Raw genomic sequence first — 24,168 nt, 5'->3', positions numbered from 1 at the left:
TTGAAAGATGTTGGTTGCATGAACGAAATAAATTGGGTTAAAAAATTTTAAATAGATATTTTGAGGGCAGTTAAATAACAGGGAAAGATAATTTAATAGTTTTAGCTTTTTTTTGTATGCAGGTGTATTTTTTATGATGGTTCCCAGACTTTGTTTAAGTATTTTTACGTTTTCCCTCCTCCTTTATAAAAATACCTCGCCTTCAAAATGAATAAGCTTAACTCTAGGCTGATGAGAAAATGGAATTTGACAAAAATTGATTTTATTTCCTAACACCTATCGTATTGCCAGTTTTTAGATAAGTTTTTTTTTTTAATGTTGACTTGATGTCACCTTCAAAATTTTCCCATTTGTCCCTACTTAGAAGGATTTTTGGCGTTTTATTGGTTACTATTCAACTAGAGAAGGATCTTCTTCGTTTGTCCTTCAATTTATTGAAACTTCTGGGCTTAATCAGGAGAAGAATGTTGTTCTAGGTTGTGACAAAGCACCATCAGTGAGCGGCCATATCATGGGTGTTCAGGCCGTTATTTGTCAATAGTAGCTTAGGCCTACGGCTTGTTACGTACTTTGTACCACACACAGTCTGAACCTTGTCATTTCTTCATTTTGTCCAGTTCCAGTTTGTAAGCATTTTTGGAACTTGTACCACACATATTCTGAACCTTGTCATTTCTTCATCTAGTCCAATTCCAGTTTGTAAGCATTTTTTGGAACTTTTTTTTGCAACTCTGCAACTTCGCCATTCAGAGTGTAAAATGAGAAAGAAAAAAAAATCAAAAAACTTTTGTCGGGTTCGCAAAACAGAATCTGACTGTATTTGTTATGTGACGTTGCATGTAAATATTGCCACTGAAGAAAGAAGCTCCTCTACACTTACAAGGCTAAAAAATTAACACAAAAATTATACAGAACAATGAAGGTTGAGACATTTAGCCGTTCTCGCCATCATAAAACATAAAATCGCGAAGAAAGGAAGAAAACGAGAACAATAAATAGCCAGTGAAAAGTTGAAAATTATGCAAATATTTCGGTCAAGACCTCCGATTAACCGTCCTCACTGCAGAATAAAACAGATAAAAAAATATATAAAACCAAACACAAAACTAAAATAGGATTACGAAAGTATAACAGTTCAAAATAGGGATGAAACCTTTTAATAGACAGTGAACAGTGATATAAAATTTTTAACTGGATATTTTAAACACATATACAGTGTTCATTATCAGCAGTAATGAACTGCTGATGATGAACACTGTGTTCGAAATATCCCGTTAGAAATTTTATATCTGTTCACTGTCTATTAAAAGGTTTCATCCCCATTTTGAACTGTTATACTTTCGTCATGGAAAGGCAGTGTAGTCTTCGAAGTTATATAAATAGAATTATCCTTTCTTAGTAACGGTGAAAGGGTCGGTGAAAGAGTTGCCCTTTCACCGTTACTAAGAAAGGATCTTTTTTCCCGATCTTCGCGATTTTATGTTTTATCATGATTAGCCAGTGTGGTCTCGGAAATTATTTACTCGCCGTCCATACCGATATTGATGTCTACACCACAAGAGGATTAGACATTTTTCCTGGGAATGAAAATCGTCTTGTAGATATATTTTTATTGAATTTTATTGTAGGCTACTGATCGTGAAAAAACTTCTTGGGCGATTTTTTGAACTTGTCATCTATGTATACTTGGCCTTTATTAAGAGACTTTAGAGGCTAATTAAGCGGTTGTCTACCCGTTTTGACTGACTCTTGAAGTCTTGAATGGTATAAATAAAGTATTGAAAATGGTGTCTTTCTTGTCTAGAGACCACTAGTTTCCAGTGTGAGAGGATTTTTGGTCAATCTAAAAGCTTGCAGAAGGGGGATATAAGTTCCATGATGTGGTGTAGATAGCTCACCGAGATCGCCCAAATCTCTTCAAGGAGTTTAAACAATCAGTCACGTAATGTTGTTTCAAATTACCACAATCAACTATAACCTAATAAGCAGGGATGAGGAGTCTAATGTTATATTATACGTATTTACATTAACATATTAAGGACATAGCTTACTCCTTCTATAGTTCACATGCTTAGACTCAGTGTTTAATGAATCCCGACACGGAGGAATAGAAAATAATATAGTAAACGTAATGTAGAGTTGTCAATGCTTTTGATAAAATCCTGAAAGCTCTGTTCCTGTCCAGTTTGTCCGTTCATTGCCAAAATGATAGTGGATTACTGGAATTTATGCTTACTTCTGACAAGATTTTTTTTTTAACCTGGCACATTTTCAAAGTCGGGTTAACATATTAGACGGGTTTTTCATGATGCTCCAATGTCTGTTGGCCCAAAGAACGAAAACCTGCGGGAGACCGTGGTCATGCCTCATTTTTCCATTATTTAGTTTCTTATTCCCGAGAACCACAGAAAGAAAGATCAGAGTTTCTTGGACAATTGATTAGTATAATGAAAACTACTGAGAATTTTCATTTTGAAACGGATTTTGTAATAATGCTTTGTTTCTGAACACTATTCTTGCTTCTGAGTAACTGAATAATTTATGCTTTAAATATTTTCTGGCTCTAACCTTAAGGGACGGGATGCAATAAATTAAAAATAAAAAAAAAAGCAAAATTCAAACGAGAGTGAACCGAAGGGCATTATTTTTCTACCTCAATTGTTCACTATAAAAAACTAATTTTTTTTGAAAAATTGGGGAGAGAGGAGGGAAATTTAAAATATCTACGTCACGATGTTTTATTTTGATATTTTTAATTGAAGGATACATTCTGTTCAAAACTACGAAGTCGGACTTATAAATTATCTTATTCTCATGAGATTCTTGTGATCTGTAAACTTTGAAAGGTGGGTGTCTCTTTTAGATATTTACGTATTATTAATTTTATGTTCACACACAAAATGCCCAGAGTTTGTTCATATTAGTCAAATATTAATCGTGCAAATTGAAATATTAATTGTATGAAACAAATAGTTGTAGCTTAGATATGGTTTCATATATATTTGTACTTTAATTTTGATCATTTATTGAAGAATTCTTTCAGGGACTCGAGTAAAAATATTGAAGGATATTTTTTAGCTGATGGTGGCTGCTTAATTCTATCTGACCACAATACCGTTGGACTAAACGAAATTATGAACGCTTTTTACTCGACGCCTGGTGTTGATCCCAGCCTTTGTCCAGCCAACTGGGTGTCTAACCATTACAAGTGGATAGTTCAAAAGTTGCATTGGATGGATTCGATTTTCGAAGGTGACAAGTAAGTTTCCATAGATTTGTTAAAAAGATAAAATTATCCTAATTGCCAATAGGAGATTTAGAGGCTGACTGACTGAGGGCACTGTAGTTAAATTTAGACAATATATTCTTTCGCTATCTCAATCATTATCAAGAGCTGGACAAGAGAGACACAGATAACTTCGAAGACCACACTGCCTTTCCATGACGAAAGTAAAACAGTTAATCATCAGCAGTAAAAAGTTTTACTGCTGAAGATGAACACTGTATATGTGTTCGAAATATCCAGTTAAATAATTTTAATCTATTCACTGTCAATAAAAAGGTTTCATCCCTATTTTGAACTGTTTTACTTTCGTCAAGAGAGACACCTGCTTCGGAGACCATATAAAAGGAGAACATAAGCCATATTAGATTTTCTTCATGGTTAGGCACGCGTGCGTCTTCGATATTCAAAGCGAGGAAAAGAAAAGAAGAATGGGATAGGTAGAATGCAATGCGTTGGTTGTAATAATGCAAAAGGTAAAGATAAGATGGGTTTAAGAATGGAAAGAAAAAACAAAGAATGACTTTGTTATGTTTTTTCTTCGACATGGCTATTCAACCAGTTATTAGAAGAAAAACAAAGATCCTACATCAAATTCTGAAGGACGTTTTATGGCCAAAAAGAAGAGTATAAAAGAGGAAAAATTCAAGGGAATATTTTCATGACCTTCCCGATTCAGTTAAAGTATAAGACAGCCAAGAAACTATCTGATGAGTTGTCCTTCTGCTTTATAACATCAGTTGTTGTTAATTCAACTTAATTGATTTTATTCAGAAAAATTAAAAGGGATGTCAAATTAGTAAAGTATAAAATAGAATTTATGATAAGCTGCTACTACTTCCAAAATTGATACTTTCTAAAATTCAGGATATTTTTCTCTCTCCCACCTCCCAAACTTCTAGAAAATATCGAGAGAAATTGAATTCGAATTTTTTTTTTTGTGTTTTGACAAATTGAACTCCTTTCTCTCATTTTCGGTTGTGCTGGCATTTATTTTTATTCTTTTGTTGGGTAAGCGGGTCCAAATTACTTTGAATTGCCATCATCCCTACTGCAATCTGGCCTAGTAGTGATTTTCTGAACGAATTTTTGTGCTAACTCTTTCAAATTTTACAATAGCTCACTCGCCAAGTATTGTCACTAAATTTTCTGCGGGAAAATGTGCTATGAAATTCCTGTAGTAAGAATATGCCTCAAACATACTACTACTTTTGTATTCTTTCTCTTCTTTACGGTTAAAAGGGGCACAGCTGTGCAACCTCAAGTCGGTGTCGAAGTTGAGTTGCAATCTCCCTAATTCGGAGAAAGTATAAAAAAAGGCTAAGCTAAATAAGCCCTTTTATTTATTTATTTTTGGAATTATTTAAAACTAATACATTTTGAATTGTGTAAGATCGTACTGTAAGTAGCAAAACATAACTTAAATTTTTCCTTTAATTTTATAACTTTTACTTTTGTTGCAGATTTCTAAGTCCTGAAAATGTGTTATTGCAGCTGAAATACAGGTATGACAGAGAAATAGATCGGGCACAACGTTCATGCTTAAAGAAAATTTTTGAGCAAGACGATAGCCCTTCAAAACCCTTATCACTTTTTGTGACAGATGTCTTCAGTGTAAGTTTCTTTACTTCTTGTTTAGTTGACTTGCCGAAAGATAAATTCTTCATCTAGGTCACGGAGTTGGAGCCTATATCCAGGTCAAAAGGATAGTCAATACGATTTTCGCTAAAATACCACTTTATAAGTGATTACTCTTACAAAATTAACCCCAGAACTCCTGTCTATCGCCCTAAGAACTCTTGTTCGTAGTTTTAGTGGTGCACTTTCATTTGGGATCTCTTAAAATAGACTCAGTATCTTCTGCTGAAGTAACTATAAAAATATATTTCAGAAGTTAAAACTTTTAATTCCTTTATTTGTTTCAAATGTTTAGTTATTTTTATGAAAAAAATTGCAATTGTATATATTCCAAATTATATAGCCAAGATATATCATTCTGTGAGTAAAAATTGCCATCCTAGAAAAATGCATGATCAGAATTTTGCATGATTTGAGTGAGTCAAAAGCTCATTCTTTAACTGCAGCTAACCATGCACTTCTGACTTTAGGTTAATGTCACCGTTTCATACTGACAGCCTCTTAGATGACAATGTCACAGTACAGACACTGTAGGTTCCACTTTAGATTCTTTTTTTCTAATTCCTGGGACTTAAATCAGAAAAAATAAACAGGCCAAATTATAGATCCTATTTCAAAAATCACTTGTGCAAAAATTTATTTTGCTGACATGTTGGGTCAGAAAGCAAGATCTCTTTTCATAGCATAGGAAAGTTAACATTGTAATTAATTTAGAGACTTTCACCTTAAGACCGACGACGCTACTTTTGCACCCACAGTTATTGAAAAACAAAATAACAAGTTCGAAATAAAAGTTGGAGTAAATAGGGTTTCTATGCTACTTTATTATAGTTGAATTGTTAAGGCGTTATAAAGTTGTCTTCTGAGATATCTTTGGGTGTCTAATTGAGAACATGTCGTCATCTGACAGGTCCACCGAGTGTCTATATTTTATATCCATCATGACTATAGGGATCTCTAGACTATGGGATGGTAGTTTTCGGTAGTTAGTCTTAGCAACTGCAACTCTTCGTTTTATACCAGGACTATGAGAGTTGTTAGAAGAGAGTAAGAGACCTAGTTACAAGAAATAGTCCACCAGTTTGACTCGTCGTCAACCTATGGTGATAACTGGGGGTGGAGGGGGGTTATCTAGTCCATGTCTCGTAGTCACCATAACTTTGGCTTTTATGGTATTGACCTTCATTCTAAATGGGCTTGGTGGCAACGTAGAGTTTATTAACTTGTGACTGCAGTTTCTGTGAAGAGTTAGCTATCACATCTATACCTTCAGTGCGGTCAAGATTGACTGTTACCAGCCCTCCTATTTTAGCGTTTTATGCCCATAAAATCAGTAACAGGACAACATTTAGAAAAAGATTCTAGAGGTATGGTAATAAGATGTAACCTTGTAGTACTTTTTACGAAAATATAAACTTCTTATAACCCAGTAGCGGTTAATACTTGACCTCTGAACTGGTCATACAGGCTCTTGATAATTCTGACTGTTTTATCAGGAGTTTCATACTGAATTCGGGTATGCCGTTATCGAGTTGAATGAGTCCTTCGCTTCATATCGGGTCGAATTCATGTCTGAAATGGACGAATCGCCGGTAGAGTTCTCGGTTAAATTTAATGAACCGTTCCATGATTTGTCGAATGACGTATATCCAGTCGATTGTCTATCTTCCAGGGTGATAGTTGGTCTTATATTCTGTGACGGCAAAGCAGTAATTACTTTTATCTGTCGCTGTACGAATTTCCTCAGGACGTGTGACTGGTGGCTTGGGGATTTTCCGCGTTGTAGTATCCATATTCCTTCCCTTTTTTACTTTTGCAAAAGGGATAGTGGCGATGGTTATGCGCGATGGAAGGGACAAGCTATTATGGTCAGACTTACTATAGAAAATTCACTTATCCTCGCGTACAAAAAGAACACGGCATTGGCTTTACGGTCCCCACCGGCGGTGCTGATCTCCGTTTCTTTGCCTTTCAGTCAGGAAGTACAATGGTGGGTCGGGCGCACACCAACCTGTGCTTTCGCACACCCTTCCTGTTTACCTTCCCCAGATTTCTCCTGATACCCGTTTAGAGCTGGGTCAACTCTGGCTGATCTTACAGAGTCACGCCGCTGACCCTCGTCCCAAACTAGATAATTAAGTGCATTAAGATTCGAAGTCTCGCCCTCTTGGACAAAGAATCCTAAATCCAGCGCACCAATCCACTCGGCCCGGACGGCTCAATCCTCGCGTAGCCTTTTGATATTATCTGTGATTCATGACGTTTTATTTATTTATTTACTTCATGCCAAGAACTTTATTCATCGTCTTGTTGATCAGGTGACGTGGCCTGATCGGATTGGGAGTCCATCTTGTTAACAGTGGTCAAGGGATAGTGGCGGCAAATAGCCCAGCTGTTTTTCAGGATACCGCAGTAGGTCCAGCCGGGATCTTGGATTTTTTTTGGTTTGACAATTTTTTCATTCTTAGTTCTAGTCTCGATGGATTACCTTACGTTGATGGCGGTATTTGCACTCAGCGTTCGTTGCGATTGTTTTCCCAACAAAAGTCGAGCAATTCTTCTCCGCTTGCACTGAGTACCCGTGACCAAAAGCCCCATTAGATTGGATCGATCGTTATTACCATTACTGACTATAGTGCTGAAGTCCTCCATAACAGTCAGTATGTCTTTCCAGATTGCTCTGGAGTGCAATATATATTTCATGGCTTTATTTTTCATTACTACTGGAGTTTGAAAACTGCACGAATGAATATACCTTGACAACTGAGACATTGGCGACAAAATATCAGAAAAAAAGTAGTTTTAGCCACTCCTAAAAGCAGTTTTAGAGAAGAGGCAGTTTTAGCCACTCTACCTAAACTTAATTTGAACTCTCCCCCCCCCCCCCCCACACGCACACACAAACACACACTTCCTGAAATTTTGAGCTGTGTTTCCTAAGCCGCTCATAAAATATTGCAGATATGCTATTTTAAAAGTCTGAATTCTCATAGTGTCGTTAGAGTTACTTCTGACTCCTCCCCCATTTCAGATTCTGAGATCCACTTGACCTTCTAAAATCTTTTAAAATTTCAGTTCGATATCTGAAGCCCTTCCTGAGATATCATGGATACCCTGTTTCGTTAATCAGCGTACATGTAATGTCTTTTGATTAACATCGCTATTTCACTCTGAATCGATTCTATTGCCACTTGAATTTAAAGTGCCAAAGCTTAAGACAGACTTCAGATAAAATGTGTTAATCCTCTTTCTACACCCTCTCTTTCGAGTTCTAATACGAGGTCCAAATTTCTCCACCCTCCCTCCTACAAAAATAACTCCTATGTGGTATAGGCTATTGATAAACCGGATTCTCATAGTGTCTGTCGATATAGCTCTGTTCTTTCTCCTAAGTTATAATTCGACGCGCACTTAATTGTTTCCTGAAAGTCCTAACTTTCTTTTTTTTTTTTTTTGGCGGATCTAGCTATCCGCTTGAGATCCATATATCCGTAATCGATCAAAAAGTACTCAAAGTTAACAAATTGTCAACTTACTTCCATTTTTAACAAGTGTGTTTTTTTGCTGCCTTTCTATGTATCGTGTTTTTAAACATACATTTTTTTTCTGACTCCTAAAATAAATTCTCCTTGTGACCTAAGTGACTTTAGGCCAATTTTCTAAAACCCGAGCTTTCTTCAGGGTTTTGAAAGTTGTCTTTACAATTTTATTTACCAAGATATAAATTGTAATATTGCCCAAATTAGTTTGGTTTCAGACCAGAAATTAGCAAGACCCAAAATATTGTATTGATGTAAGATACTATCTTAGAGTAGTTAAAGACTAAACTTCTGCTGTAGCCATTTTTGTCGATATTTCAATAGTCTTTCACAATATATTCCATTTAATTGTCCTTGATGAAGCTCAAAAACTCGATATACAAAACACCTGTAAGCATGCTATGCAGTATTCTGTCTGATCGGGAGTATTGTGTTCTTCTTCCAGATGAGGCTAGGTCTAACTGTATCGACGTTTCTTGTCTGTCTGCCCAGGACGCTAAATTGAATCCATTGTCCGTTCTGGTTGTTTTTATTAGTGTTATGAGAAATCAGCAAATTTTTCTCAAGTTTTCCGATCAGGGATGTGCAATTGACAGGCTACTTGAATTGATTAATTAAGTAATAAAACCTGTCATTTTCAAACAAATACTATTCAATTTTTGGCTTTCATCAATTTGATTACACCAATTTTGTATTCGATTACAGATATATTTCAATTCAAAGAGGTAAAAGTAAAATAAAACACATAGAAAACATTTCAAAAAATCTAATTCAAAAACACAAGATTTAAAGAGTTTTTTGTCCTTATTGTGTCCTTTGTAGAACCATGATCATTGCTATACGAAAGGTTCTAATCATATGATTTTCACTTTTCTATTTTCTTTTAATGGCTAAGTGAATTTTTTGGCGTGATCGAAGAAATGAATGCTAATCATGCAGTTTATACGAAAAATAGCATTGTCAGTAATAGTGATACTAAATTGATTGTAGGATTATCGAAAAAAAAAAAACTCTACCGTCAGGCTTACCAGCGAAATCATATTTTGAATGATTTTGCAATCGAATTTTTATGAGCGGACTTTTTGGCTCCAATTGGAAGTACCCTCGGAAATCATTTGATATCTTAACTGATTGTGAAATGCCTTATCTAGTAAAAACTTTAAACACTATTATGATAACTTGCATTTTAATAGTTTCTTGACAAAACAGTTAGTTTCCTTCTTAAGTATATTGACTCTTCTTTTGTAATCAATCTGTTGTTGCAGAATCTCCTTAGTGTTTTAATAAAGAAGCGAAAACGTAAGTTTTCTTTTGGGGAAATTTATTTTGGGTGGAATTCGGCAACATCATTGATATTGCTGTTGTTTTATTAGCCGTCACGTTTGGAACTATCGGATGGATGGTATTCAATTATTGGTTTGTTGGATTCAGTTTTAGAAGAAGCAGTCAAGTCAAATAAAATTCGAATTGGTACAAAGCTAATGGTTTTTGGTGCTACCCTTGTTGGGGCCCAAGAGCCGTGTGATCCATTACAGGTAAAAGCATTATCTTTTGCTTCGCTTTTTTGTATGTTAATTTTTTTGGTATATTACTTACGATGTTCTTCTGTTGATCAAAAAGATAATATAATCTTGTCATGGTGCGTTTTCGTGTATTTGGATCTTTCAAAAATGCAGTTGAAGGAATTTTTTTATAGTAAATGGACCGATAATCGGAAACAAAATATTTCATAAACTGCATCAATAAAAAAAATTTGTTTTGCCATTGAACTTTCTAATTTACACATGTTTTTGTCATTTATTTTTATTATGGGTGTTTTAGCTTATAATCCCTCTAGAGTTTTAAACTGGGATTAGTAGTGCCAATTCACTGAACATAATTTTGGGCTTAATAGTGTTTACAGTATGGAAATAAAAGCTCGAGGCTTAGTTAAATTACTTAGAATTTTAAAGAGATACATAATTGAAAAATATTGATGGTGTTCAAATGAATATATGATCCAACAAATGAAAAAGAAAATCTGTCGATTCCATTTTCTTATGACTATGTCAGATCTCTTAGTTGATTTAGTCAAGTTCTTGATCATTCAAGTTTATCTTCAATTCATAATATAGTCAATACATGCGATTTGAGTTACGAGATGATGCCGTGAAAATAATAACAACAAAAAACAGAGTGCAAAATTATTAGTTAAAAGAGATATATGAGGAACTTTTTTAGACTAAACTTTTGAAACATGCCAAACCAAGGCTGCAAAACTTCTCCACCCATGAGTCACCTCGTGGTTCATGTTCTCTATACTATTTGCGTTCGATTCATTACTCAAAATCTAAAAAGCGAGTTTTTCCTATTTTCTATCATTAGTTATGGTTTGTAGCATATCCTATGACTCTTTTTTTACACCAATATAATTAATAGTGAATGTAGTAGTCTGGATAAGGCTTGCCTATCCAAAAATAGTTTGAAGAGATTAATTTATAGACGTTACGAGCAGCCACGGGGTGTGTAATTTCTAATCCTGGGTGGTGGAAAATTCTGGGTATTTGCTGTTACTTTCTCCATCTCTCAGTTTTTCCATCTGTATCTCTCTTTCTCTTTGTCTTTTTTTCTATCCTCTCCCCCTCTCTCTCTCTCTCAATTAACCTCTTTAACACACTTTTCATCCTTTATGAATTTGCTTGACCCTTGAAAAGAAAGAAACAATTCATTGGCAATATTTAACACAATAACCGTTCGTTCAGATCATTCTATATAATATAGTAACCAATTTTACTGTCACTTTGTCAAGCATACATTTTGGGTCATTGAGTTTACAGGCGTACAGTTTATGATTGTAAATTTGGATTGTTCACGAAGTCACACTACATAGTGAATAATCTCTGTCTTAACAAAGGGAAACTTATCGTTATGGAACCCTGTTAACCTGGTTTCTTCAATACCTATAATAAAAAACACATTTTGTATGTTCAGTAATGTGTTTTTAATCCTAGCTATGAGTATTTATCCCTCAAGTATTGAATTTGCGTATTTATGAATCGAATATTAGATAACAAACACAATAAGATTAAAACTGACAAAAATGCCGACTCTGATTCATCATATCCATGATTTTGCATGATTGGCTAAAGGGTCCATGGCCTGGAAACACTTTACTCAATTAATTTCTTAAATAGGAGGGTGCTTCAAACCCCTTTTCAAAAATCAACGGATCCAAAACAGTATATACAAATATTTGCTTTTATGATTATGTAATGGTTATAAAGAAACCTATTCCAAGATTATGAGACTTCGCTTGCTTTCGAGCAAAGAAGGATTTCATTGGCTACGAATGTATTTAAGCTGTCCTGTAGATCCTGGTTATGAAGTGCACCGAAGACCAGATCAATGTGTTGAGGGAGAAGCGATGTCTAGACATTGTTCATTTTTCGTCCATATTTTTCAAGAGTACTTGGGTGGACTCTAAGTACCCCCTCCCTCATACATAGATATGGATAGAAAGAACTTCGAAGCTGGATGCTTCTTTTTTTACATAATAAATCTATGTGCCTATTTACCCGGTTCCTTCATTCACTTCTCGGACTGCATATTTTTATTTCCATTTTTATTATCTTCATTTTTCCCTTTTGGAAAACTCCATCTCACCACTCGACTCTCCTCCCACCACTTGGACAAGCACTACTTTTTCACATGTTCTGTTGATTAAAATACATCCATATGTTTTTATATAATAAATATATATATTCTAGAAAACTGGCACAGAAGCACTGAGATTAAGTGCTAACGGTTGTCGTAGAATTCATTGGTCCCAGAAACTTGGCTATCAGCCATTTCGAGAATCTCCTTCCATTCCTCTCCACTGCATAAGAAAAGACGGTGGTCAAGTTCCTCGAATTAAATGCCTCATAAGTAGAGTTTATCCAGTACTTTACTTCATAAAAAAAGAAGGTGGATCTTTGATTCTAAACCAAAGGATGTATGAATCGTTTCTAAACGACAGCGAATGTGTGAGGAGACTCAACTATGAAAAGGTAACATGTTTTCTTACGAGTGACTCTCTAAATACGCCTAGGTAAGGTTAAGGGAAATACTTTGAAACTGTAGGGGCATGTTGAAGGGTAAGGTTGACTAATATTAGTCTAAATTCAATGTTATAACATGATGGAGGTGAGAATTCCCACATGAATATGGAACCCGATAAGTTATGATTATTTTCAACCCATTTATTTGGACAACATTCCCTGTGCCCATCAAAAGTGAAAGGTACTTTACTCTTGATTGGCTGCAATTGAGAAAAGACAGCATTGCCATTGCAGTTGTACACCAAAACTTTCTACCATTATTTGGCTTAGTAGAAAACAGAATCCTTGATTTTATATTTTTAGTATGAAGAAGCAGATTTACATTTCTTTTTTTAAAGGCTTATGCATCAAGTTAGCTTGAGATGTTGACAGGGAATGTCTGATGAGACTCAACTATGAAACGGTAACATGTTTTTCTTACGAGTGACTCTAAAGACACCTATGCACTTAGTCTGCTCCGAAGTACCCGAAGAAGCAAACGTGTAGGAAACAGCACGTTCACACAGCTTTGTTCAGTTCTTCGTATCAATATGGAATAAACCCACTGATAAGGCTTTTCTATTAAAACTATTAAAACTAGGCCACGTTCTACGGATGAAGGATGACAGATTACCGAAGATTGTCCTTTTTGGCCAACCGTCTGGGGCTACACGGAAAGCAGGTCGTCCTTGTCTGGGTTGGGAGGATGTCATAAATAAAGATTTAAAGGAAATGGGAACTTCCGGGGAGAGTGTAAAGAGTGAGGCTTTAAATAGATCAGATTGGAGGAGGAGCGTGCGTAGCTGTGTTGGCCTCAGGCGGCTTGGTGCTGCAGTGAGTTATTAGTAGTAGTAGTAGGAGCTAATTCGTTCAATCAAAATATTAACTGATGCGTAAAACTCGAGAATTAAGCTGATTAAAGGAGCAGTGACGTCGGGCACTTTATTTGCCTATTGCCTAGAAAAGCAATATTTCTGTTAGTCTAGAAGACCCATTTCTTTTTAGATAAGTTACAAAGGATATCTAGAAACTCTGTTTTGTTATGATGTTTAATTACTATTTTCTGATAAAGCTGTTGTTCCCTATTCTTTCTTAGGTTTTTGTTTACCTTAAGAGATGATAATGATACAAAATGCCATGTGAAGGAGCTATGATAACAATGTGTGCCGAAAGGATTGGCATTTTATGGTGATTCTAAATATGTAAACTTAACAAAGTTTAAAAATACCTATCAAAAGTTCCGAGTCTAAGAAAATTTATCTGATTTCCGAAAAGGGGAAAATACCCTCAAAATGGGAATTGGTCTTGATGAAAATTATATCACCAAATTTAGCGTATCGGAAAACCCTACAGCAGGAGGTGTTTCAATACGTTACCTATGAATATATACTTTTTTTTTCCAGAAAGCTGATCATGGATGCGTGTTTATTTGTTTTGTTTGTTTGTTTTTTTTCGCGTGTCATCGCACCCAACCAATGGTCCTAGAAAATAGGGAGAGAACTCATTTAAAGTGAAATTGAAAATTTTATTGCTATTTTTAAGTAGCAAAGGGTACTTTGCCGCAGATATGTAATGTTTTCTACCATTTTATTTCGCAAAACAACAATTTTATCCATAGCGAGCTAAAACGCTATCAAACGAAAATCCTGAAACTGTCAATCAATTTATCTGAAAATTACACATCGAGCTTCCTATTTTCAGAGGCAGTAATGGGGCGCTGTAGCGCATTCGTTAATGATGGATGCAATTCGTGCAAAATAAACGATTAATATATGCATTTACTGTAAAGCTTCATTTAATTAAGTCGATTCAGTCGATGCTTGACACAATTAGGTACAATTGTTTATAATTGTCCATTAGCTAAAAAGTGCATAAGCGTCAAAAATGGGTTTTATTTCCAAATTTTCTAATTATAAGTAAGAATTAAGATAAATGTAGAAGCTGATTTTTGGAGGAGGAGAATTGCCCTTCTTTTGGGATCGCCCTCCTTGTATCCCTGTCGCGGTGTCTGTTCTGTAATTCTTATAAAAAAAAGATTGGCTCGAAGATCATGCTGAAAAACTGCAGAAACAATGACCTAAAGATTCACTTTTAATCCTTAAGACCCCCCATACCTCTCCTGAGAAATATTGAACGGGACGCACTTTTTCAGGTATGATTACCACCTGTATCGTTAAAACGAACAAAAGGCTGTTCTCTCCTTAACCCATGTTGACTTTTACACACACTTGTTTAAGAATGATTGCTCACTCACAAGAGCAATTGGGTTGGGGAAAGGAGTATTTTTACAATGCCAGGGAGAGCATTTTGATTTGTATGTTCATTAAACAGTAAAATTTTCAGTTCAAACGTTATAAGAGACAATCGGCAAGTAGAAAACTTGCTATCGCCTATTAATTATATTTCTTTCACCCATAAACGCTATAAGTAAAGTATTATGAAGCTTTAGTGTAAAGAGTGGGAGTTAAGCTGGAGACTGCCCCCCTCATAGACGGAATGATTTCTGTTTGATTTAGGTGTTAATGTTACTGTTTAGTGTCATTTGTGATAGTACTATTGAAGACGCCTCTTTACTGTCACTTGAGTTTTTTCTCTGTGCAATTAAAATATGCAAGGATAAAAATAACTAAAAAAATGTGTAAGATCAAATAAAAGTTCTCTTGCTTAATAGCAAGTCAACAAAAGTAAACATTAGTTAACTAAACTAATATTTCAGTGCTTAACATCCAGGTAATGTAATGGGATACTCAAATTGTGACGTTCAGGGATGGAGGGGCAAATTTACCTTGGAGGTAAGAAATTAACAAGCTGTGTTATGCCCGCTTTTTCTGCTAGAATATTTCTGTATGGAAGGGGTGGTCGAAAAAACTTTGAAGAGGGCTCAGTCGATTGGAAATCGAATGTTCTAGTGTTATTTCTAAGACTCGAAGATGATCGGAGGGCAAATAGCACCCTAACGCCCTTTTTTATCCGAAGGTAAAATAACGAAGGTAACCAGCCCCCCCCCTCACGCCCCTTTTTCCCCACATGTATCCGATCAAAATTTTGAAATAACTTTTATTCAAAATAGTCCAAAAGTCAACTAACTATAACTCAAGGGCTGACAAATCCCTAACCGTCCCAAAGCAAGGGCTGCAACTTCTGGAACTTTTGCATTGTTAACATATAAAGTTTCTGTGTAAGAAGCGATAATATAAAACTTTGGAAGGGGTTCATTCGATCGAAAATTGAAGTCTCTAGTTCCTTTTTAAGAATAAAAAGTGATGAAAGAGCAACCATCCGGTACCACACCCGCTCCCCAAATGCATCTGATCAAATTTTTTAGATAGCCATTTTATTCAAAATAGACCAAATGCCAAATAACTATGCTTTCAGGATTGAACCCCTCTCCAGCCCGTGGGACAAGGGCTGTAAGGTATGCAAGTTGCTTATTGTTCCTTTGATACTTTGTTTACTTCGATACATTGATGGTTCGATGGAATGTTGATGTTAAAAAAAATTAAATATATTTCGAAATGGAGAATATTGAAAAACTCGAAACCTTGGCAATCGAAAACGAACAAAAATTAAAAAAAAATTTTAATAAAAAAAAAATTAAATAAAAAAAAAGAAGTTTGCCCTAGAAAAGTAAAGGCCGTCTTAAATGTAAGACCAGCGGAAATATATTGTTTATATGTTAATAATGGGGAACTAGCATAACTTTTAACCCGAGGGCTTAAGGGGGGGGGAGGTTGTAGCGAAACCGGAAACGCAGCTATTTGATATTTAGACTATTTTAAAGAAAGTGGCAATTTCAAAATCTTTATTGGAACTATTTGGGTAAAAAGGGTGGTGAACTAGCCCCCCCCCCTGATCACTCTTGACTCTTAAAAATGAAACTGTAAATTTCGATTGAAAGTCGAATGAGCTTTCTCCGAAGTATATACGACCACCCCTTCCTTAACAGTCGTATATATTAACAATGGACAGCTTGCATTGCTTATAGCCCTCGCTCTGTTGACTGTAGGTGACGCGTCAACCATGGAGGCATATTCATTTGATCTTCGAACCATTTTGAACAAAATGGCTATCTCAAAATTTTGATCGAATGCATTTGGGGAAAATAGGGCTTGGGGGGGGGTATTAGCCCTCTGATCACTTTTGACCATTAAAAAGGGCACTAGAACTTCCAATTTCAATCGAAATGAGCTCTCTCGAAAGATCATGTGACCATCCCTTCCAAATGAAGTGCCTCTGTAAAAAATAATAAGTAATAATAAAGGATTGAAGCTACGGTTTTAAAGATTTATTTATTCGTCTGTGTTTGCACCTGTTATCTTTATGTTTGATATGATCGCCAATTTCAATTTCTGTTAGTTTCAGGTTTCATTTGTTTTTTATTTATATTTTTTTTTTTTTTTTTTTTTTTTAGCGAACTATAATAGGAATTAATTTCAGATGGTCTTAAATTTAATAAGATTCTTTTCTTTTCTTTAAATTGCTACTTTGTGTGCAAAGTTTTTTTTAATTTATTTCTGTTCGTTTCTACTACGAAAGTTTTATTGGTTTATAAAAGGAATATCTATACTGTTTTTTACGCCTTAGACTTGAGAATTAAAAAGTACGATTATAATTTGTTAGTTACCTGTTGAATTGTTGGATTGAGTTATGGAGACCGGTTATAATTGGGATATTAAACTTTTTAGTGTCTTAATGTTCCGTAAACAATCTGGAAATTCAACTGAAAAACTGCCATCTAGTAGCCAATATTTGATTGGAGTTTAGTCAGTATGACTGAAATTTTTCTTCAACAAGTTTGAAAAAGTGAGTTTTTATGGTTGTTTTGTAATTCTTTTCTGAATTCTCAATACTTGACCTGTCCTGAACGTCTGAAAGTAGGAAATGCATACTATTTTCAGGTGGTAGTGTATTTATCATGGTTTAGAAGTTGCTAAGAGTCTGTAAGTTTACTAGCGCTATCTCTGATATATATATATATATATATATATATATATATATATATATATATATATATATATATATATATATATATATATATATATATATATATATATATATATATATTATTTTCTATATTTCTATTATTATATTTCTATTATTATATTATATAATTTCTATTATATTATAGAAAATATATTATTTTCAGGAAGAATTGAGTGAATTTTTTCCATAGTTCCACCGAAAGAGTCTTTCAGTAATGTCTTTTAAGAATATCTAACTGAATGTCGCTGTTTTATAAAGTTTTTGAATATTGCTTATTTTTATACGTTTATATCCGAAAGTTCAGTAAAAAAAGTAAGAAAATATACGCTTACCTTTCAGATAACATTATGTCCCAAATTACCCCGTCATTATGTCCCAGTTATGGAGGGTATAGTGATAACTGGGACAAAATAACTGACTCTAAACTTTTGCCAGTTTAAAGGAAAAAAAATAGCAGCGCTGAAAATTGGTAAATATTTCTAGAGAAACTAGAATGTTTAGGCTTTCGGTTGGTCTTCGAAGTGTTTAAATAGCTTCATCAGGACTCGAGCACTACCTAATTAAAGATTTTTGTCCCAGTTATGGGCGGTCTCTCCTATAATAGGAACTTATTTCTGCTGTCAACCCTGGAGGTATTGTCATATGATCCTTGGACTATTTTGAAATAAAGAGCTATCTGAAAATACTGATCGGATCGACTTTGGAAAAAATGATTTAATGAGCGGGGCTGGTTGTCCTTATTTTTTACTCTTAAAAAGGCAATAAAAACTTTCCGTTTTCAATCAAGTGAGCCTCTTCCAAGGTTTATACGACCATCTCTTCATAAAAACCTTCTATGTCCCCGAGGCATAACTTATAACCCTTGCCCTTGGGCTCTGGGGAGTTCTATCAACCCCGAAGGCATTGTTATGTGATATTTGAACTATTTTGAATAAAATGACTGTCTCAAAATTTTGATCGACTGCATTTGGAGAAAAGAGAGCGTGGGGAGAGGCTAGTTGACCTCCGACCACTTTTGACTCTTAAAAATGGAACTAGAACATTCAGTTTTCAATCAATTGAGCGCCCTCGAAAGTTTATCCGACCACCCCTTCATAAAAACCTTATTTTTCTCCAGAGCATTACTTACAATCATTGCTCTCGAGTTCTGGGGTATTGTGTGAACCCCGGTGGCATTATTATATGATCTTTGGAGTATTTTGTACAAAACAATCATCTCAAAATTTCCATGAAATACATTTGGGGGAAGAGGCATGGGGGGATAATAGTTGCCCTGCGATCACATTTGACTCTTTAAAAGAGAACTAAAACTTTCAATTTCTAATTAAATGAGCCTTCTTCAAAGTCTGTGTGGCCACTCCTTTTAAAAAAACCTTACATACCCTTGGGGGATAACTTATAACCATTACCGTGGGCTCTAGGGGGCTGTCTCGACCCCGAAAACATTTTTTATGGTCTTTGGAAAATGTTGGACAAAATGAATGTCTCAAAATTTTGATCGGATGCATTTGGGGAAAAGAGGGCTCTGGGGGTAATTGCTTTTCGATCAGTTTCGACTCTTAAAAACGACACTAGAACTTCGGTTATCTGTAACTGAGCCCCCTCTAAAGTTTATATGGCTACTTCTTCCATAAAAACCTTATATGCCCTCGAGTTATAACTTACAGCCCTTGTCTCCAGGCTCGGGGGGTATTGTCAATCCGGAGGCATTTTTATATGATCTTTGGACTTTTTTGAAACAAATGGCAATCTCAAATTTCAGTTGGATGCATTTGGAGAAAAGGGGGTGTGAGGGGGGGGGATTGTTGACTCTCGATTACTCTTGACTTCTAAAAAGGGAATTAGAACTTTCAATTCCCTGTTCAATGAGCCTCCTCCAAAGTATATACAACCACCCCTTCAATAAAATCATATATGGCTCCTTGACATAATTTATAATACTAACCCCTGGACTCTGGGAGGTGTGTCAATCCCGCAGGCATTGTTATTTGACTTTCAGAGTATTTTGAACAAAATGGCTATCTAAAAATTTCGATCGTACGTAATTGGGGAAAAGAGGGTTTGGGGGGCTCATTTGATCTCTAATCAAGCCAGCCATCTCCAAAGTTTATACGACCATCCTTTCCATATAAAAATCCTTGTAAGCCCTCAGGGCATAACTTATAACACTTGCCTTGGGGCTTTGGGTGGTTGTGTTGACTCAGGAGTTTTTATTATTTAATCCTTTGGCTATTTTGAACAAAATGGCTATCTAAAAAAATTGATCGGTGGCATTTAGTGAGAAGAGAGCAGGGGAAGGGGGCTAGTTGTCCTCCAATCACTTTTGAATCTGGAAAAGGGCACTAGAACTTTTTGATTTCCAATCGAGCGAGCCCCTTCCAAAGTATATGCAACCACCCATTCTATATGAGGCAGTGCTATAGTATTGCCTCCGAATAATTATGTTTCTTTTTCCTTCGTCTTTCTCACCGGGCTAAAAATCCTTTTTATTCCAATATCATTTTTATTTCAATACCTTTTTTGGTCGGTTTTTTACTGCTCTTGCATGCATATTTTTGCTATTTTTCAAAATCCTTTGTTGACAGATGTTCTCTTATTAGATACTTGAAGAAGTTGAAAAAGAAGTAGAGGCTGAAACTGACGAGGAACCGGATAAAAAGAGACGGCGAACTTTAATTGATGAAGAAGAGGGTATTAGCTTCAAAAGTACCAAACAAGAGGATATTGAAAGAGAAGTTTACAAGCGAATGGAGGAATGCAATAACTCAACGAATGCGGTACCGATAATACGAGTATGTTTTCCTTATTCATAAATTTTGAGGTCGCAAAACGCAAAGAAAAAAGAAAGAGAGCAACTTGGTATTATAGGCTTATAATTCTTTTTTGTTCTGCTTTTTTAGGACACCTGAATCTATGATTTTGACCTGAAAAAGTTTTTTTTTATGTAAAAATCTTTTATCTTGTATAATCGAGGAACAGTTTCAAACTAATTGAATTTCGCAAAACGCCAAGAAAAAAGAAAGAGAGCAACTTGGTATTATAGGCTTATAATTCTTTTTTGTTCTGCTTTTTTAGGCCACCTGAATCTATGATTTTGACCTGAAAAAGTTTTTTTTTTAAGTAAAAATCTTTTATCTTGTATAATCGAGGAACAGCTTCAAACTAACTGAATTTCGCAAAACGCAAAGAAAAAAGAAAGAGAGCAACTTGGTATTATAGGCTTATAATTCTTTTTTGTTCTGCTTTTTTAGGACACCTGAAGCTATGATTTTGACCTGAAAAAGTTTTTTTTATGTAAAAATCTTTTATCTTGTATAATTGAGGAACAGCTTCAAACTAATTGAATTTTGCAAAACGCAAAGAAAAAAGAAAGAGAGCAACTTGGTATTATAGGCTTATAATTTTGTTTTTGTTCTGCTTTTTTAGGACACCTGAATCTATGATTTTGACCTGAAAATTTTTTTTTCTATGTAAAAATCTTTTATCTTGTATAATCGAGGAACAGCTTCAAACTAATTGAATTTCGCAAAACGCAAAGAAAAAAGAAAGACAGCAACTTGGTATTATAGGCTTATAATTCTTTTTTGTTCTGCTTTTTTAGGACACCTGAATCTATGCTTTTGACCTGAAAAAGTTTTTTTTTATGTAAAAATCTTTTATCTTGTATAATCGAGGAACAGCTTCAAAGTAATTGAATTTAGCAAAACGCAAAGAAAAAAGAAAGAGAGCAACTTGGTATTATAGGCTTATAATTCTTTATTGTTCTGCTTTTTTAGGACACCTGAATCTATGATTTTGACCTGAAAAAGTTTTTTTTTATGTAAAAATCTTTTATCTTGTATAATCGAGGAACAGCTTCAAACTAATTGAATTTCGCAAAACGCAAAGAAAAAAGAAAGAGAGCAACTTGGTATTATAGGCTTATAATTCTTTTTTGTTCTGCTTTTTTAGGACACCTGAATCTATGCTTTTGACCTGAAAAAGTTTTTTTTATGTAAAAATCTTTTATCTTGTATAATCGAGGAACAGCTTCAAAGTAATTGAATTTAGCAAAACGCAAAGAAAAAAGAAAGAGAGCAACTTGGTATTATAGGCTTATAATTCTTTTTTGTTCTGCTTTTTTAGGACACCTGAATCTATGATTTTGACCTGAAAAAGTTTTTTTTTATGTAAAAATCTTTTATCTTGTATAATCGAGGAACAGCTTCAAACTAATTGAATTTCGCAAAACGCAAAGAAAAAAGAAAGAGAGCAACTTGGTATTATAGGCTTATAATTCTTTTTTGTTCTGCTTTTTAGGACACCTGAATCTATGATTTTGACCTGAAAAAGTTTTTTTTTATGTAAAAATCTTTTATCTTGTATAATCGAGGAACAGCTTCAAACTAATTGAACTTCGTAAAACGCAAAGAAAAAAGAAAGAGAGCAACTTGGTATTATAGGCTTATAGTTCTTTTTTGTTCTGCTTTTTTAGGACACCTGAATCTATGATTTTGACCTGAAAAAGTTTCTTTTTATGTAAAAATCTTTTATCTTGTATAATCGAGGAACAGCTTCAAACTAATTGAATTTCGCAAAACGCAAAGAAAAAAGAAAGAGAGCAACTTGGTATTATAGGCTTATAATTTTTTTTTGGTTCTGCTTTTTTAGGACACCTGAATCTATGATTTTGACCTGAAAAAGTTTTTTTTTTTCATGTAAAAATTTTTTATCTTGCATAATCGAGGAACAGCTTCAAACTAATTGAATTTTTTTAGTCTTTTAATTTCTTTTATCCCTTTAGACACTTTAACCTTGATAAAGATTGTTGACTAATTTAATGTAAAATATTTTTATTTTGTTATCATCACCAAGTTTTAAACACTCCTATATAAAGTTAGTAAACCTACTTTATTTCGATTATATATGTCACTCGTAAAAAAAAAAATAGAGTCTTGTCACTGGGAACATCTTTTATTTTTAGATGAGAATTGTTGACGCGATGACACCTGACAGTCTCTTTTCGGTTATGCTAACATTCTGGAGACCTTCTCCTGACAGCTTTTTGGCCTTGAGAGAGGGTGCTGCTTTTGACATGTTCAGGTAACTCGTTTAGATAAAGATGATTGATTTTTCAGTTTCATTATGTTCAGATTAATATTTACTTCTGGTCTTTGTAGCTATTGATATTGATTCTCTTTACCTAGCGCTATTATTCCTTTAAAATAAGATTGGATTTACTAGTCAAAATAGCCTGTTAGACGATGCGCATAAAACAAATGCATAGCCTATACTTGTTATTAGGATCAGATAAAGACTATTTTCCCCTTCGCCCAAACACAAAATTAAAGCCTCCTTACCTCCCCCCTTCCCCATAAAAAAATTCGAAAGTGTCAATTTGATCACCCAGCAGCCATACACGATCCCTTGCCAAACTTTGTGTAAAATTAATCCAAACCTCTTATATTTTTGATTCTATCTAAACCTACTAGCTATGAAAGGGATTGGGTATCTTATTGAAAATCAAGTATTCACTAATCATTACAGGGGACATATTCATTCCAAAACATTCCGAAGAATAGGCAAGTGAAGGGGAACGGGGACAGCTAGAATTAGCTTACTATAGAAATACTATTGGACTATTGGACACTACATTATTGGACTGAATATCAAAATTCTAATTGAAAGATTCAATCTCTAATTTTACAAATATTTAATGTAGTAAAAAAAAGATGAAAGATTTATGTTTCTGAAATAAATTGAAGCCATGTTTTGTGACGAAGGGAACTATCCATTATTTTTATAGGATTGTTTTGTTTTGCTTCTCGAAACTGGTTTCGAGATGCCATTAGATTTTTTCTATACCATTAGACAAAGAAGAGAGAATAGTAAGCCCATAAGTGATCAGGCTATTTTTCAAAATTCCCATAAATTTGTTGTCCAAAAAACATTTTACGATTAATATCAGGCTAATCGATATAACAGTTACCATTATTGAATCAGCTACAAATGACGATTTTCTCACTAGACGCCTTTCTTTTTTAAAAAAAAAGGTGTTCTTGAATTTTTGGTTACATGGGGCCATGGTTTGTTTCTTTCTAGTTGCAGCTGGAAATAGCTTCTTTTTTTTACCAGCCTTTTTTTTAAGCGTCTTTTAAAAGCCATGGCTCTTTTTTTCCTATTTTGCAGCTACTGCTGCAACCATCATATCTTACCGATAGTTATATCTACTGAGTGCAATTTTTTCGCTGTTTTTCTTTTTTGCTGTTTTTTTTTATATTCTAATTTTTGTGTGTGTCATTAGGGATCAGTAATGAAAAAAAACTCAAATATGAAATCACTCTTGAAATCAATCGAAGCTTTCTGGCAGGAACTATTCCAAGAGCTGGAAATTAGTTTGATTCTTTTGAAGGAAAAAAATTATGATTAAACTGCCTGTGAAAATAATCCCATTTACCATGTAAGCAAATTTTTTTGTACAGAGCTATCCCATAATGTCACACTCACTGGGGTGTATAGCTAATCTTTACCAGAAACCGTCAAATAAAGGAGGTTTATCTTGAAAACTATTTTTTTTTTTTTTTTACGATGGGATGTTTTGCAATTAGGATAGTACTACCTCCTAAAGTGTTCAAAATATAAACATCCTTTACCAAGCTAAACAGAACAATTTTAAGGGTATGGAATG

The 24,168-nt window shown here is 34.5% G+C and overlaps 1 protein-coding gene across 6 annotated transcripts in view; it reads left to right on the top strand.

Annotated features, from left to right (window-relative positions):
- LOC136026402 (breast cancer type 2 susceptibility protein-like) overlaps window positions 1-24,168 on the top strand; it is a 77,086-nt gene that overhangs the window by 24,836 nt on the left and 28,082 nt on the right. For all 6 annotated transcript variants that reach the window (XM_065702963.1, XM_065702960.1, XM_065702965.1 and 3 more), the window contains exons 7-12: window positions 3,044-3,259; window positions 4,747-4,897; window positions 9,834-9,995; window positions 12,207-12,488; window positions 20,102-20,293; window positions 22,465-22,583. In XM_065702963.1, the coding sequence (XP_065559035.1) occupies window positions 3,044-3,259; window positions 4,747-4,897; window positions 9,834-9,995; window positions 12,207-12,488; window positions 20,102-20,293; window positions 22,465-22,583 (1,122 nt within the window). The remainder of the gene's footprint in view (window positions 1-3,043; window positions 3,260-4,746; window positions 4,898-9,833; window positions 9,996-12,206; window positions 12,489-20,101; window positions 20,294-22,464; window positions 22,584-24,168) is intronic.

The sequence above is a fragment of the Artemia franciscana genome, chromosome 4 (genome assembly GCF_032884065.1).
Source record: "Artemia franciscana chromosome 4, ASM3288406v1, whole genome shotgun sequence".
NCBI lineage: Eukaryota > Metazoa > Arthropoda > Branchiopoda > Anostraca > Artemiidae > Artemia > Artemia franciscana.
The sequence above is the reverse complement of the archived record's forward strand: the minus strand, read 5'-3'. Positions and strand labels throughout refer to the sequence as shown.